The 18690-nt window shown below is 37.5% G+C and overlaps 1 protein-coding gene across 4 annotated transcripts in view; it reads left to right on the top strand.

The window, feature by feature from the left end:
• The window catches only part of GALNTL6 (polypeptide N-acetylgalactosaminyltransferase like 6), a 1208379-nt gene that overhangs the window by 1067123 nt on the left and 122566 nt on the right, over window positions 1-18690 (top strand). For all 4 annotated transcript variants that reach the window (XM_040470479.1, XM_040470472.1, XM_040470497.1 and 1 more), the window contains one exon: window positions 937-1054. In XM_040470479.1, coding sequence (XP_040326413.1) covers window positions 937-1054 — 118 coding nt within the window. The remainder of the gene's footprint in view (window positions 1-936; window positions 1055-18690) is intronic.

Below are 18690 nucleotides of genomic sequence, written 5' to 3'. Positions count from 1 at the left end.
GTGAGTTCCAGCCCCACGTCGGGCTCTGTGCTGACTGCTCAGAGCCTGGAGCCTGTTTCAGATTCTGTGTCTCCCTCTCTCTGACCCTCCCCCGTTCATGCTCTGTCTCTCTCTGTCTCAAAAATAAATAAACGTTAAAAAAAATTACAAAATAAATAAATAAATAAATAAATTCCACCTTTGGCATCTTAATTAAATAACTAATTCCAGGGGCGCCTGGGTGGCGCAGTCGGTTAAGCGTCCGACTTCAGCCAGGTCACGATCTCGTGGTCCGGGAGTTCGAGCCCCGCGTCAGGCTCTGGGCTGATGGCTCGGAGCCTGGAGCCTGCTTCCGATTCTGTGTCTCCCTCTCTCTCTGCCCCTCCCCTGTTCATGCTCTGTCTCTCTGTGTCCCAAAAATAAATAAACGTTGAAAAAAAAATTAAAAAAAAAAAACTAATTCTGGTTGATTTGTTTATTCTACTAATCATCTCATAGTCTGTAAAAGGGACATGACCTGTTAATGGTAAATTCTTGGTGAATACATACTGAGAGATTGAATCTCAGATATTGTCTATGACAGTGTTTTCTATACGTTTATCTGTCCGACAGTACAAGATTCCTTTCATTTAAGGAAAAGACATAAAATTAAGTGATATTTCTCTGTATTTCATTCACTAGCAGTTGTGTATTTCCCTCTAATGATAAATACACGGAGCAAGTGTGGCTCTGCAGGACATTAATTGCATTAGAGCCTGAAGTGCAAAATTTAAAGCTCACGAGGATTCCAAGAGCGATTAGAGACCCAATGAGAACCCTAGATCCATTGACAGAAAACCAGGGCTGAACAGCACCATGCATTTGACTTCTGAAACATTATCTTGAAGTTTGTTTTTATTTTTTTCCAAGCAAATATTCCTAGTCCTTTAAAGATTTTTTTTTTTTTTCATTTCATAGGTCTCCCGTTATGGCTGGAGGTCTCTTTGCTGTGGATCGAAAGTGGTTTTGGGAGTTGGGTGGCTATGACCCAGGTTTAGAAATCTGGGGAGGAGAACAATATGAAATCTCTTTTAAGGTAAGTTACCAAGACCCTCTTCGCACTATGTCTACATAATTTCAATGATTCCCGTCAAGAGTCATCATTCTGTTTCGTGACCTATATTGTGAGATAGCAACGAAAATAGATATGTCACCTTTCCAAGCCAGCTTTGGGATGACAGAGCTGCTTCCCTCTGATGTTTCAGTGAGATGTAACCATGCCATGAAAGAAATCATTCAAAATCCCGTTTGCAGGCAGGAGACTTGGTGTGCCAATAGACCTGCTGCTCCACCAACAAAGCATCCCTTCCACAGAACACACAGAGTGAAGAATTGAAACAAAAGAAATTGGATTATTGGAATTTTCTCCCTTTGTATTTATTTTAGAAATAGTGGTTCATATTTTGATCATAACCAGTTATTCCAAAATTTCAGTTAACAGAAGAGTAACTTAAAAATATGAATAACAGGGGCGCCTGGGTGGCGCAGTCGGTTAAGCGTCCGACTTCAGCCAGGTCACGATCTCGCGGTCCGTGAGTTCGAGCCCCGCGTCGGGCTCTGGGCTGATGGCTCAGAGCCTGGAGCCTGTTTCCGATGCTGTGTCTCCCTCTCTCTCTGCCCCTCCCCCGTTCATGCTCTGTCTCTCTCTGTCCCAAAAATAAATAAACGTTGAAAAAAAAAATTAAAAAAAAAATATGAATAACAAATTAAGGCTCTTCTTCATAGAATTCCATAATAGGTGAATGTTTTTACTCATTTCTCTCTGAAACTGCCGAGGTCTCTACTTGCTTTGACCATAAACGCTCAGCAAAATTATATACTTTATAACATACATACATGTTACATACATCATGTGTACATACATATGACAGAATGCAAATTTTAGGGTTTGTGAATGAAAAAAATCTGCCACAACACATGAAGACCAGAAGAACAAAGCAAAATTAACTGTGTGAAAGGTTGTACTCCAAGCCTCCAAGATGCATTTTTTTCCCAAAAACAGTCTCATTAAGGAAAAAAAAAACCTTCATTTTCTTTATGATTGTCATTATTTATACAGAAGATGGATTTATTTTGTAAGGTTTATCATACAGAAGTTTCTTAGTAAATAAATGATTTTTCCTAATTACTTCCATCATAAAATCAAACCAATTCTTGCTGAGAAAAAAAAAATGTATACTGAATATAGTAAAAGTCAGGCTTAAGAATCCAGCCAAACTCTCTAAATTTATACATGGAAAGAAAATGATAAAACTGATCTTTATAAAACTGTAATGGCTATCTTCAATATGTTAACAAAAATGTTACATTGTCCTCAAAGTGTCAGAAAATAAATATCCCTAAAGAGAAACTCAGGAGGCTTCAGGACATCTAGAAGTTTCCATCTCACTCTGCTGGCAGTAATCCTTGAAACACCGTTTAGTAAATTCATGTTTTTCTTCACTGTCTTTCAAAGCCATCTAATTTCATATCTGAGGTACTTTTTAAAGACCTTTTTGTAGATATGTGGTATTAAGTCCTTCAAGTTGCCAATTTTGTTTGTTTGTTTCTCTGCTGTAGTAATAGCTGCACACTTATCACTGTGTATATGGCATAAGGTAGTATAATAGTTAATGATGATAGAAGTGGTACCTATTCCATTTACTTAATGGTATGTGACAGATGCTGAGCTAAATGCTTTATATACATTATCCAATTTAAAGTCACATCTCTAAGAGGCTGGTGTTATTCCATTTTACAAAAAAAAAAAAAAAACTGGGGTTCCTGGGTGGCTCAGTCGGTTAAGTGACCAACTCTTGATTTCGGCTCCGGTCTTGATCTCACGGGTTTGTGAGTTCAAGCCCCCCGTCAGCCTCCACGCTCACAGTACAGAGCCTGCTTGGGATTCTTTCTCTCTCCCCTCCCTGCTCATGTGCATGCATGCATGTGCGTGTACACTCTCTCCCTCTCAAAATGAATAAACTTAAAAAAAAAACACAACTGAGACTTAATGTTTTAAAAAATTTTTTTTAAATACTTATTTTGAGAGAGAGAGAGACAAGCTGGGGAAAGGGTCAGAAAGAGAAAGAGGGAGAGAGAATCTTAGGCAGGTTCCATGCTCAGTGCAGAGCCTGATGTGGGGCTTGATCATGATCTAAGGCAAAATAATCTGATGCTTAACTGACAGAGCCACCCAGGTGCCCCTAACATGTTAAAAACTTTAGACTACAAATTGTTTTAAGCTTTAGACTACAAATTGTTTTAAGCTTTAAAGATTATGTACATTACCTAGTGCTGCTTTGGAATTGAAATGCTCCATCTCTGCTTAACTGCAGGGAATACAGAACCGGTCCTACCATAGTCCTTACTGTGAACCTTTTGATTTCTATCTAGTTTCCTCTCACTGAAAAAGCGAGTATCTTCATTATGGTCAATAGCATGACAGTAAACTTACCGCTGACCCTGGCAAAATAATATTGATTATCATATATGGCTCAAAGCTAGGTGCAACGTTTGCAATAATACCTTCAACTGGAAAACGAATATTACATTTGACCCCAAGATTAAGGGGAAAAAATGGCATTGCTGTAGCTGCAACATCTTCAGAATTCAAGAGATGCGTTTTACTTTTCACTGATCAAGATTTATTTTGCTTAAATACTGTTAGTTCATGGATTCTTCAAGTTTAAAATGTTATTATGAACATTTCTATTAAGTGGGAGGTATCTGGCTCTGAAAAACGAGCTGGATGATGGATAAAATTCCTATGGAAAGTCTGGAGGATTTGCGTAATATACATTCGCATTCTAAATCAAAAGGCATTTTTTTTTAACAAACGTAGACTTGCATCTTTTGTTTCTGTATCACTTGTATCTATCACACCTCTTCTGGGTGACCTGAGATTTTATTACCCCATTTCCTATTTTTCAGTTATCTGTCATTCTGAAGGATATAATTGGAATGCAGCACTGTCGTCTTTGTCTAGAAACCATGGCAACAGCACTGGAAGTTCAGGACTAAATTGCCCCAGGTTGCTTGGTTGGAATGACAGATTCTTTGGCAACAGCTATTTCTTACAGGGTCCCATTTCATACATATCCCTTCATTCTTCTTGCTATTGTGTGCTGACCTTGGGGTTCCTGTCCCTCCCTATTAGTATTTGTTACATGAGGGGGACAAACTTAAACAGGCTTTGGTAGATTTGCATTGAAGCAAGAAGAATTTTCTCCATGGGAAAGGAATCAAAAGAATTATACACACATAGCTCTGAGAAATGGTATTAAAAAGAAAAGAAAAATCAAACATTTGCATTATGTTTAATTTTGCAGGGTAAAGCACTGTAAGATTTACACTGGGCAGCACTTGAAATTCAGGAAGTATGTATGGATCACTAAGAGTTTACTTGTCTATCTCACATTGTAATAAAGAAATTGTTTTAAGTGTAGATTCAAATGCTCTGATTCAAAAGATTTCCATCTATGGTCATCATCAGGCATCATTGCTTGCTGTTTGCTCCTTAACCAAAGAAACGTTTCACCACAGTTTATGACAAGGCTCTATCACTAAATAAACTATTTCTAGAAAATCCTGCTTCATATTAAGGGCTTGGTTTCTGGTCAAACAGCCTCTGGTTAAGAGTGCTCCTCAATTTTCTTTCTCTGTAAATCTCCTTCCTTTTTCTAACATCTGAGTAGATCAGTGGATTTCATCCCATAACAGAAAAGCCAACACAAGTGTAATTTTCAGGAGGCAGTTGAGGAAAAGAGCTTTCTGGGGAAATGATCTGTCTGCCTAGTCTTCAGTCTCTTTCAGAATGAATCTGAACTCCTGCATGGCCCGGAATTATCCAGCCGTCTTTCAAACGTTGCTAGGTTAGCCAGCTGCTAGGGAGGGGAAAGTGGCAGTCAGTCATTCAACAAGCTTTTATTGGGCATCTAATTTATTCCAGGACTAGCTCCAGGTACTCAACTTGGAATCGCACCTGGAAACAAAGAGGAAACCACAGCAGACAGCACAGTGGGGCATAAAAGAGATAACCCACACCTTTAAATGCCGTCTACCATTTAAGTTATTGAAATAATAGTAAACCATTATGACTCTCTGATTTTTCAGAGTGCATTAATACATCCATTCCCCAAAGATCAAAGTCCAAATGTTAGCATTTCCAAAAGATATGTCCTTTGATTCCGGAAAACTCTTTCCAGAAAATAAAACTGAGCAGCACACACCAAGTAGGCACCCACAAGAAATTTAGGCTCCATTTCACCCATTCTCTGGCATGAGATATAATGCTTAGAACCAGGTAGGAGAGCATTAAATTTGGGCTGGGCTGCCCTTTTCCACCCCCAGGGGCTTATCAACATGGTCCCACATGGACCCAGTATTTCTTGGGCATCTAGAATATGGCATGAGCCCTTGGCCACGAGCCTCAGCTATGCAGAAACATGCAAGCCTCCAGATGAGATGACTACGGCTACCCTACGTCCGAGAATGAATCTGACAAACCTGGGAACCCCTACGACCTTTTCAAAACCTCTCTTAAGGGTCAACATGCCACAGAATCACCTTTGTTATGTACTGTCATCCTTCCTATGTGTTGAGTGTAAGATTCAGGCATTTAGGGATATCATTCGTCTCATAACCTTTCAGCTCTTTTCAGTCCTGAATTCATTCAACAGATATTTATTTATTAATTATAATGTGCCACCTCTGGGCTAAACTCGAGATGCAAAGATAAATGCGAGAAGATTCTCATTCCGGGGGAGCTTACTTTCCAGTAGCAGCCTAGAGAATTAACTCAACACAATTACTCATCACCAGTATTATTTGGAATATATTTTATTTCCATATCACAGTAATAATTCGGGACATATGCAATAGCCTGTTTGCTAGCCTCCTGTGCTATATTCTTTCTCCTCTTTCAACCTATATCCACATTCTTTTATTCCCCAAGTTGCTTTATTTGCCTCTCCTAAAAATTCACTTCTCCTAATTACCACACAAATCAAATGAATGTTCTGAATCATAAGCCATGAGAGTTTTCATCAATTATCTGCCTCACCTGTCTGAATCTACACAGTAAACCAACTTAACTAGTGATTTTCTTTCCTTTCCAGAAGATAGAAACTCATACTTCCATTTCTACCCCTATTTATTACAGAGATTTTAACTAACCAGTCAGACTTTAGTCTGTTCCTGAGATATCAGCTTGTTCTCTCTACAAATATGAATCAGCAACCTCCACCATGAGTCTATGTACCATGCAAGCTAGACTCTGCAGAAAAAGGCAAAGGTGGCCCAGTAGAAGTCCTTGGATCACGTACAACTTAGATGAGTATTTCTTCCATGAAAAATAAATATCAAAGCAGGAAAGCACAAACAACTACATTTAAAATTCCCTCTAGGGGCACCTGGGTGGCTCAGATGGTTAAGGGTCCAACTTTGGCTTAGGCCATGAGTTCGTAGGTTCAAGCCCCACATCAGGCTCCATGCTGGCATTGCAGAGCCTCCTTGGGATTCTTGCTCTCTCCTCTCTCTCTGTCCCTCCCCTGTTGGTGCTTTCTCTCTCTCTCAAAATAAATAAATAAACTTAAAAAAAACTCATAAGAATTCCCTCTAAAGTAAAACATATAAATGTATATTTATTTGCCAGGCTTCTAATGCAAGAGAGACCAAAGTTTTTCCTTCTGCATTTGGGTGCATAGATTGGAGTAAAAGTAGAGGTCCAAGAACGATACCCATACTGCATTTGCTGTGAGTTCCAGTTTGGTTTCTTTCCAGTGGAATGAGAACTCAAAGACACTTGGAAGCTATCTTAATATGGTAACAGAATCCTTTTAAATTGTTCATGATTTTGCCCAATCTTTTATTGTTACTTTGTCCATACCTAATATGACAGCAAATTTTTTAAATAACAACTCAATCCTTTCAAACTCCTCAAATTAGTTTTGGCATGAACAACAATTCTTTCTGTTTTCATAGCCGTATTTCATCAGTCTAAGTGGTATTTAATGAAATTACGCAATTACAATTTTTTTTTCAACTAGCATAATCACATTTGGGAAGAAAGGCACTGCCCTGTAGGTAAGCATGTAAGCTCACTTTTGGGAGCAAGGGATTCCAGGTGTATTCAGCGTAACCCCTATTCCATGCAGCTTCGCCATAATAGGAACACCATTTAATACGTTTGCAGAAGGAATGGAGATTGAAGGTTAATACATTGAATTGATTGAGCAGAGATTCAGTCCTTGCTGTCAAAAACTTTCAGTCTAATAAGAGAAAAGCTCATGCAACAGAGGTAGGTGTGTCTCTACCTTTGTCCAGAGGTAACTTGCTCACTTATTCAGTTCGGGTCTAAGGTGAGACTCTTTCTTCTTGTTTTCACCTGTGCCCAGGTGCCTCCAGTTCCCTGATGTAAGGATGGCTGCCCAAGAATATTGAATGGCCAATGTATTGCAGTGATGAGTTCTTGCACTCTGTGCCCGGTTCCTACAGACCAGTGCCCTCTCCTGTTTTTTTTTAGTTGTCACTTCTTTTCCCTCCCCCAGACCCAATCTTGTGGAGTCTCTGTAAAGTGGGGCGAAAATAATCAGTCCTAACATAAGCCTCTGGGGTTTCTTTGAATCTTTGTTTCTACTTTGATGTGGCTAGCAAAGAAAATCCCCCTGGAGTAAAAATAGAAAATGGAAAACACATTAAGCATAACGAAATGAATACTTCAAGTTACAATCCTGCCACACACAAATAAATATATACAGTTTAGAGTAACTACAATATGTCTGTGATTTTAATAGACAGCATCCTGGGGGGGATGTGGGGTTTTTTAATCCCTTTTTGATTTGTAAAACCTTTACATGGAGCTACCTGTGTTCCAAAGTTCTGGGCATTCTGTATTCTTCCTATGATGACAGTAACTATTACTTGGTCCCTTAACAAGAAAAAGTAATGAGGTAGCACTTATAGGTCACTGAATTTAATTTCTTATCCTACTCAATACTAATGTAAGGTAAAAATTAACTTCCATTTCATAATTACAAAAACAGACCATTGCCTAGTTAATATCAAAGCAAGAATTAGAATTCGGGTTTGCTCTAAAAACCATTAGCCTAATTTCTCTTAGCTAGAAAAATAGAAGATTTTATATCATTGGTGAAAAAAAAAAGTGGCTACTGTCATTCTCTGAAACCACTTAAAAAAGGAAATGCAGGTTCTTCCTATCTGATTTTTATTAAATATGAGGGCTGACAATTCTTGTTAAGATTTAATGTAAAATTTAATTTTTTTCTATCTTCAAAATGCAATCATTATTCAATAAGAATTGAATATACACAATAGGGACTAATCATTGAGTATAAAACATTCAGTTCTCTACTCACACAACATGACAGCCATTAATTTAGAATTGTTATAGCTCAGTAAACCTTATATCCTAGAGCTTAACATCATTATAGAGCTTCTCAAACAAACATGAATTTTATTTATTTGTTAGACAATCAAAATTAATAGCCCTACAAAACTAGCTAAATTTAAAGTTTCCCCACATGGTATATAGCCATCCAAAAGAAAATTAAGTAAACTTACAGTTCAACAATTGAATGTCGTATAATTACAATAGATTTACAGTTTTAAAATAAAAAAGGAAGATCTTCTCTTTGAGATTACTCAAAAAAAGGAGAACAAGAAACAGAAACAAAATACTAAGTTTATCCTTGACAAATAATCAGATATCTGACCCCCAACCACAATGCATGAGGAAGGTTATCATATGCAGCAAAAGTGAATTAAATGGTGGGGGGAAAAAAGAGCATGGGAAGACAGAATGACCACAGCTACAAGTCTCCCTTGAAGCCAGCAGATCTCAATGTCACAAAGTAATGGGCACCTCCTAAGAGGGGTAAGATGGGGAACTGGCAACATTTGTTTGAAACAAGGCAACAGGTGTGATTGCTGGTGGCCAGAGCTCCCTCGGATTGAGTTTGGCGCAGAAGGGAAGCACAAATGGGAAGTTGGGGACCGTTCTAAAAGAGGTATTAGATAGACGAGCCATATTTGCAGGAAGCAGGCTGTTATTAAGGCAGAATGGAGGAAAGATACTTGATATGATGAACAGCCTTGCAGCAGCCACTTCCTAATAGATGCTGACAAATACAGGCTAAACTAATTCAGTCACACACAAAGTCATAAAGTGAATACCTACTCTAATTGGTAAGAATTCTCCCTATTCAAAGATAGGTAATGATAATTTTTAAAGAAAACAGCACATAGAAATACTACAAGAAAAGATGAAGAAGAAGAAAGGACCAGGAACAATGAAAACAGGTCACCAAAGTAATGTTGCTATACATTGTTATAAAAGTGTTTTAAATATTAATGAAGCTATTGACTCTGCAAAGCAATATTAGATGCTGAACTTTATGAGATTAGGCAAAACAACAAAAGGTAAGAGAAAGAGATGGAAAAAAAAATAGCAGCAGTCAGGATTAAATGAAAAAGAAAGAGAAAATCATCACCAAAATGAAGGTCCTATTGAAAGCAACACGAAGGAGAAGGGGTATGCTGAAAATACACAGAGGCAAGGAAGGTAGAGTTGAGAAAAAGGAGCAAAATGGAATTAAAATCAGCAAAGTTAAAATGTAATAGAGTGAAATGATATGGAAGGTATAGGTGCTCATATTAGGAAAAATGTTGAAATTATAATACCATGTATTATACATAGTAGATACAACCAAAGCAGTGATAAGAAGAAAAATTAGATCCTTGGGGAGCCTGGGTGGCTCAGTAAATTGAGCTTCTGACTTCGGTTTAGGTCAGGATCTCACAGTTTGTGGGTTTGAGACCCAAGTTGGGCTCTATACTGACACTGTGGGGCCTGCTTAGGATTCTCTCTCTCTCTTTCTCTGCCCCCCATCTCTTTCAAAGTAATTAAATAAAAAGAAATTTTAAAGAAAAATTAGATCCTTAAGTTCTTATATCAACATAAAAAGAAAGAATAAACATAAGCAAGTTAAATATTCAAATACAGTTTGCAAATGAAAAATGAAATAAACCTAAGGAAATAAAGATAAAAGATTAATAAACTTAAAAAAGAAAGTAATGGCTTAGAAAACCAAAAACTGATGGTGCAAGAGCGAGTTCTTTATAGCCAAAAATAAATAATTAAGGGAGTCACAGATGGAGAGACAGATCAATTACAAAAGGTCATTAAAAAAGCTGGCCATGAAAAAAGAAAGAAAACACAAACACACAAACTAAGAAACAATAATAAGAATTTAGAAAAAATTTAAATAGTTCTAAGAGATTAGTCTGTTCAATTCTATACCAAGAAGCGTCAGATTGTGAGTGAAATGGGTGATTTTTAATAAAATCATTATAAGCCACTTAGTGGCTTAAAACAGCAGAAAACTTTCTCACAGTCTCTGGCTTGGTAGCCCAGTGTCTTTTAGCTGAGCCTCTGCTAAGAATTGCACAAGTCTGAAATCAAATTTTGAGCCAGCTCTATCCTTACTCACAGGCTCAGCTGGGAAAAGATCCGTGTTCAAGTTCCCTCGGGTTGTTGGCAGAATCCATTTCTTTGTGGTTGTGGGACTGAACTCCTCACTGTATTGGTTCTCAGCTGGATACCACTTTCCGGTCCTTGCCTTTTGGCTCCTTCTTTGATCCTCTCACAACACGGTAGCCTCCTTCCTCAAAACCACCAGTAGCATTTCTCTCCTATTTCAAATCTTCCTATCCGTTTCTTCAGGAAAAGCTGAGTCCCTCTTTTAGGACTCACCTGTTAGGTTTGACCCTCCCGAGATAATCCCCTTTTGATTAACTCAAGGTCAACTAAAGTGGGACAATAATCATATCTGCAAACTCCCTTCACCTTTGTCACATAACGTCACCTGATTGCAGATGTGAAATCCATCATATTCACAGTTTGTAGCACACACAAAGCAAGGAGATTATAAAAGCACACGTATACCATGGTGTGAGATTTGGGAGGGGAGTGGGGAGGGGGGGTTAGCGAGGAGCATCTCAGAAGTCTGCCTATCATGCTGCCCAATAACCACAGAATAGAGAAAACTTTCAAAAGGCAATCTCCAAAACATAAAGAACCAAATGCTATCAGTTGCTTACAAATCTTTAAAGAATGCATACTGCAATGTTTTCCAAAAACCATTCTTCAATATTAGAAAAGAAAGAAATCTTTACAATTCATTATTAAATTAATATATAATATTGACAGCATAATATTGATAGCAAATTCTGACCAAGATAGCATAAAATGATAGAGAAATACACATATTTTACTTGTAAATATTAACATTAAAAACTAATAATAGATAAAGAAGGTGTGGTATACATATACAATGGAGTATTACTCGGCAATCAAAACGAATGAAATCTTGCCATTTGCAACTACGTGGATGGAACTGGATGGAGGGTATTACGCCAAGTGAAATTTGTCAGTCAGAGAAAGACAAAAATCATATCACTTCACTCATAGGAGGACTTTAAGAGACAAAACAGATGAACATAAGGGAAGGGAAATAAAAATAATATAAAAACAGGGAGGGGGGAAAAACAAGAGATTCATAAATATGGAAAACAAACTGAGGGTTACTGGAGGGGTTGTGGGAGAAGGGTTGGGTAAATGGGTAAGGGGCACTAAGGAATCGACTCCTGAAATCATTGTTGCACGATATGCTAATTAATTTGTATGTAAATTTTAAAAAATCAAAAATTAAATTAAAATAAATAAATAAATAACTACTAATAAAAGCTCACACAATGGGGTAGCTATTCAAAGATTAATACACCAAAATAAGTGTATCTTTGATGGATGTGTTTCAATATTGGGATATGTATTAACGTAATTCAACTTGAGTGCATTTTATTTTATTTTGTTCTATGTTATTTTATTTTATTTTGTTTTGTTTTGTTTTATTTATTCTTATTTTATTTTATATTATTTTTGTGGTCTTTGTAGAAAAACGAAATTTATTTTGAAGTTGTGCTGGTCACAATTATTTGGTATAAACTATTCATTGTTTTTTTCACATTTTTTTAAATATAATTTATTGTCAAATTGGTTTCATAGGGTGATGGTCATCTCCATAGGTAATATAGAGGAATTTAATAAACTTTTGCACTCCACATTTGAACAAAATACTTAATACTTAGCAAGATTAAATGTAAATGCATATTTGTAAAATGGATGTATCTCAAAAACCATCAGCTAGCTTAAAGAGAAACCTCTAGGAATTAAATTACTATTTAATATCATTTAATATTATTCTAGAGATAGCAGGCAATTCCATTAGGTAAGAAATGATATAAGAAATATAAAAATTGGGGGCGCCTGGGTGGCTCCGATGGTTAAGCGGCCGACTTCGGCTCAGGTCATGATCTCGCAGTCCGTGAGTTCGAGCCCCGCGTCGGGCTCTGTGCTGACAGCTCAGAGCCTGGAACCTGCTTCAGATTCTGTGTCTCCCTCTCTCTGACCCTCCCCTGTTCATGCTCTGTCTCTCCCTATCTCAAAAGTGAATAAACGTTAAAAAATTTTTTAAAAAATAAAAAAAAAAAGAAATATAAAAATTGGAAAGGAGGAGTGAAATTTTTCATTAATTGCAGGTAATATTACCCTATATCTACCTGAACAATGCAAGGGAAATCGACTGGGAAAATACTATAAACAATAAGAAATTTAGTACGTTGTCTGGGTAAAATATTTATGTGGGGGGTATGTGTATATATGTGTGTGTGTGTATAAATACATAAAAAACAGTAGCCTTTACATATACAAACAACCCCAAAAGAAGATACCATTTATAATAGCAGGGAAAAAGACAGCTAGAAATAAACAAGAAATGTCCTAGTCCTGGTGAAGAAAGATTATAATGCTGCTGAGAGACATATAAAGACTCAAATACATGCAATTCATAAAGAAGACAATTCTCCCCAAGCATGCTCATAAATTTAATCTCAGCAAAAGTGGTAACATGAATTTTATTGGGGGGTGGCTAGACAGAGTGCTTCTACTTTATAAGTCAAAACAGATAAACAGAATAATGAGAAAAGTTCTGGAGAAACAATGATAGAGGGTTAATCACAGCTGATAATAAAATACATAATAAAATTTGCATGAATATACAGAGATATCTTTGGCACAGAATTTATATAAATTCAGATAAATATGGGAATTTAGTATAAGATAGGCTTAACATTTCAAATCAAGAGGAAGATGGTTGATTTTGAGTAAATAGTATAGGACAACTACTCTTCTGGAGAAAAAAAAAAATTAAATTGGATCCCTATATAACACTTCATACAAAAATAGATCCCAAGGAGATAAATCTTTTTTTTTTTTAATGTTTATTTATTTTTGAGAGAGAGACAGACAGAGAGGGCACAAGCGGGGGAGGTGCAGAGAGAGAGACAGGCAAAATCTAAAGTAGGCTCCAGGCTCTGAGCTCTCAACACAGATCCCGACCAGGGCCTCAAACTCATGAACTGAGAGATCATGGCCTGAGCCGAAGTTGGATGTTCAGCCACCCAGGAGCCCCTAGAAGATAAATTATTTTAAGCATTAAAAATGAAAATGCATAAGAACTACAAAAATCCTGGAAGAACTGGAATGGGGAAGGCCTCCTAAATGTGACTTTAAAAAACAAAAAATCCACTAGAGGCGATCAAAGGAAAGATTAATTCATCCACATAAAAATTCTGCACCTGGGTGGTTCAGTCAATTAAGCATCAGATTCTGGATCCCAGCTCAGGTCATGATCTCACAGTCTTTGTGGGTTCAAGCCCCGCATCCAGCTCTGTGCTAACAGTGTGGAGCCTTCTTGGGATTATCTCTCTCCCTCTCTCTCTCTCTCTCTGCCCCGCCCCCACTCACACTCTTTCTCTCTCTCAAAATAAATAAACTTTTTAAAAATTCTGCAAGGAAGAAACACACGAAAGACAAATGGCAATCTGAGCAAAACTATTTGCAACTAATACCCTTAATACAGAAAGACCAACTACAAATCAATATGATTAAAGTTTTGAAAAGCCAAATAATGAAAATATTGAGACCGCTCACAGAAAGGACATACAAATGACTCTTAAATATCAAAAGTTATTCATTTTCAATTATGACAAGAAAAATGTAAATTAAAACTATAATGATATCTTTTTCACCTATTAGATTGGCAACACTCTAAACTTTGATAACACAACACGTTGTCAGAGTGAAGGAAGAGACACTCTCAAACGCGGCCAATTACAGTAATGAAACTTTATATGCCCTCTATAGGAGCAATTAGAAACAATCTTACAAAATGTTTAACGTGGCTCCTGTTGACCCAATTTCATTTCTATTCTCATGACCCACAGCGAGATTCACACATGTATTCAACAACACACATACAAAGATGTTTATCTCAACTTGTTTTTATTGATGAAAAAGAGGAAAACTTAAGTGTCCATAAGAGACTGGTTAATTATTATCTAGTTACAATGGGGACTTTAAATAAACGCAACAGCTTTATTTTTACTATTAGGTGAGGGGATGGGTTGGATGAGTTACACTGTTTAAAGGCCCCCCATTTCTACCACGTTAAGCTTGATACCTGACTGGGTACCCATATACAGTCTCTTTGGGTTTTCATAGGCCCTTCACGTTGTTACTCTCTGAGTGAAGAAGGTTTAGATTGGGTGGTCAGAGCTTTAACGGTACGGTGAGCATAGATTGGGTGGTCAGAAAGACCTTTAAAATACATCCAAATCTGCCTTAATATGTGAATTTGTATTGGGGTGCCTGGGTGGCTCAGTTGGTTGGGCGTCCGACTTCGGCTCAGGTCATGATCTCACGGTTTGTGGGTTCGAGCCCTGAGTCGGGCTCTGTGCTGACAGCTTGGAGCCTGGAGCCTGCTTCAGATTCTGTCTCTCTCTCTCTCTGTCTCTCTCTCTCTCTCTCTCTCTCTTTCTCTCTCTCTCAAAAATAAATAGACATTAAAATTTTTTTTTAAATATGTGAATATATATTTACAAGGATGTTAGAACTGCTTACGTACAAACTCTAGAGACAAATCCAGGTACAGATAGACCAAGATTTCTGAGCTAAAGCAAAGACATTGGTTCACTTGAAAACCCTTGAACAAAGAGAATCTGCAATTCGTGCAGTGGTGTTCTCAGTCTTGGCCTCCCTTCCCTACGTAGGTCTGGACTGCAGGGAGGTTCATTTCCCTCTTCCTCTCACTCCTTCAGCCTTGAGTGTCTCCTATCCAGCCGCCACCATGCCACTGCTTGCAGCAAATGCCCTGTGTATACATGACTCACTGATTAGATTCTTAGGAGAAATTACAGAATAATGACACAACAGCATCCCAGAGAAGGTTTTTCTCCCCAGGTGACTGTCCCCAAGCCAGTCCTTCTGTCCCCCAGTGCCCATGTTTGTTAATCTCCATACCCTTGGTTCCCAGGACTTAGCATCTAGTCCAGCAGCAAAAAAAAAAAACCCTACAGTTTTAATTAATAAGCATTTCTCACTTTCTCCATAGTTGTCTAAAAATACAAAAAAACTCCAAGGGTGTTTAATTTATACTCCTGAAATTGTTTATTTGCCTCCCTAGAAGGCACAACTCAATCTCATTTTAGGAATGCACTCTTTTTCCCTTAAGCCACCTCTATATAAACTATCATGACAACGCTTTGTACAAATGGTTTTGTTAGAAATAAATTCAGGCTTATAAAGTGAGCTCATTAGAAATCCTTTTTATGCCAAGGATGATTCTAAAATATTTTATATACCTTCTCATTGCTTTTATGAGACAGTATATTAGAGGTCTCTTCTTACTTTCAAACCTGCAAAGTACCTCAAAGTATAGTTGCGGTTTATATCTAAAGTGTGACAGAAGCCTTTTTATGGCACACTATACCTTCAGATACACAAGAAAATATCTAGAGTTGTTCCTATGGGGTTTTTTCCTACAATATTTAGCCTAGGTGACATAAAAATAACCATTTTAATTCAACATGCCCAGAATTGATCTTCCAAAGAAAATATTAAAATGACTCTAAACTCATTCAGAAACTCAAAGATAAACAGAAACAGCTGTTAAATGTCTCGCACGCTAGTCTGAGATTCATTTCAATTACCCGACAAAAGGTACCTCAGGTGTAACAGAGCATTTTCAAGTTAAATTTTATGTCCATTAGATACAAACCTAGCGGCAAGTCTGAATTCCTTCCAGTTGTTACTTCCTTTATGTCTGATGGCATTTTCCTAATTCCCTGTTTAATTTTATTTTAGCTTTTATAGATGGTTGTAAAGTGGGCAAAATATAACAATTTACACAGCATTCAGTACCCGTGTTAAGGTCAATTTGACTTCCTGCTAAAATTGTTTTCTAATACAGACATTTTGTTCAAGTTTTTGTATTTTTCTGGCCACCATTTTTCCCTAAGAAGAAAAATGAAACACAGTGCAATCACTGCAATTCTTTTGGTATGTAAATCTATATAAAGCAAGTCACCTTGCCCCCCAGCTCAAAAGGCATATGTATAGAAAGTAGGCAAAAAAAATCTCTCCTTACGATTCTCAAGCCCTTCACCCCAAATCTCAATAACAATACCATAGACAGCCTCAAAGTATATATACACATTGGCTGTACAGATATAAGAATTTGTTTTCTATATTCAATATTTTCTATATTCTACATGAGGGCCCACAACCTACAACATGCAACATCAATTGACCCACAACTTCCCTCCTCTTCTCTAAAACTGTGAGAGTGACAACTGAGAATACAATCTCTACCTCTCTCGCACATGCACATTCACAGACTTGCGTGTTGTCATATGCCCTGACCCCTCTCAGAGTGATCAGCATGTGTATAGACAACAACCACCCCATAGAGACCCAAAATACCAGAAGAATAAAGGTGGGCCATATCACGTATGGTATGTATATCTTGTGACCACCATTCTTGAGCACTATTATGGGCCACATAAGGGTACTATGTGAATTACTTGGTCCTTACAACCACCTCGTGAAGTAAACACATGACCCCAGCTTGATAGAAGATGACAAGAAGACTCAGAAAAGGGGAGAAAACCTGCTCAATTCAAAGCCCTGTGTGTGTGTGTTCTTTCCACTGTTCCAGATCATAAAAGTGTATCAAGTTCTCTCCCAAGATAAAAATAACATGCAAATGCCACTATGAACCTTTAAGAGTGCTCACATTTTTTTGATGACATTTCTTCATATTGAATATTACTTTAAAAAAATGAATGGCCTATCCGCTGAAGCTTAGAAGAACTTTTGCTTTGCAAAAGTTTTTGTTTCGATGACAGTTCCTCTGAGTAGCTTTTGACTAATGTGCTAGTTTCAAAGTACACCCTTGACACTCTTAGACTTTCAAACTCTCACTATTCAAGAAGAGAGGGTGTTTTTTTGCTTTGTTTTGGTTTGGTTTGGGTTTTTTGATACTTCACCTTACTAGAAGACAGAAACCCAACTCAGCCTAACTTGGAGGTAAGGGGAAATTGGAGAGAACACTCATGAAAACAAACCAAAAGAGTCAAGGAAATGGGTGAGCCCCTGGGAGGCCTGGAAATAAGGCCTCAAGTACTGCTAGAAACCTTTCTTTGAAGATCTCCTCTTTGTCTCTCTCAGCTTTACTCCCTCCAACAGTCTCTGCTTCCACCGCTCAGACTTGGCCTCTGGAAGCTCTCTCTGGCTTTTATTTTCTGCTTCACTACCAGAGAGGTAGTTCCAGTCTAATGAAACCTCAAGGAAGAAGTTCAGTTCAGTCATGTTCCTGCCCCTGCCATTAGGAAGGTATTATGATTGACAAGCCAACTACATGGCCAAGGAAAAGCACATGTTTGGACAGTTCTCCAAAAGAAAAAAGTTGCTGTTCTAATATAGAAAGCCAATTTTTAAAAGTTTTTAAAGAACTTGTATTTGTTTTTAGCAGATGGTGAATCCAGAAAATTTAAGCAGTAGACAAAATCAGGAGACATATGGAAATAATGATAAAAAGCAAACAGTTTGCCTCTAATGCACCTTCTAAGCTGTAGAATAATGAATTAAGGGAAATGAGGGATTTTGTCCTTAGCCATAATATTTTACCTACAAAAGCACTTTTAAGATGTTCAATTGTTTTTCTTTCTTCTCCAAGACTTAATGTTTTAATAAACCAATAAGTGATGTATCTTGGGGGTTTTGCTCCAGTCCCTACCCTAATCACTGTTTTTAAGACTGCTACGTGCGACTGAAAAATATGAACACTGCATCTTCAAAGCAATGATCTGAACAACGTACCCTCTGACGTCCTGCTATCCCTACCCAGGCCTCTTAAAAGCTCATTAAGTGCAAAATAGTTTGGGTACAATCTTTTTTATACGGACATGACAGAGCTTTTCTTACTTTGAAGAAATCCTAAGCAGATGGTTCAAGAAATGAGAGCTTCTCCCCTGAGACTAGAAACTACCATGTCCTCATTAAAGACTGTAGATACATTTACCAATTTCTGCTTTTATTATATTCTGATCAACAAATAGAAAAGGGGGGGGTGAGAAAGGTCGAAATAAGCTGCTCTTTTTTTTTCCTCCTGATCTCACAGAATAACCTCAAAGCCCAAGTTTTCTAAGAATACAGCAAAGCAATGGTGCGTATGGGTATGTCTCCCCTAAATCAAGTCAAACCAAAGATGCAGTTTT

This window comes from Herpailurus yagouaroundi, unplaced genomic scaffold (assembly GCF_014898765.1).
Source record: "Herpailurus yagouaroundi ecotype Mexico unplaced genomic scaffold, PumYag 28, whole genome shotgun sequence".
Taxonomy (NCBI): Eukaryota; Metazoa; Chordata; class Mammalia; order Carnivora; family Felidae; genus Herpailurus; species Herpailurus yagouaroundi.
The sequence above is the reverse complement of the archived record's forward strand: the minus strand, read 5'-3'. Positions and strand labels throughout refer to the sequence as shown.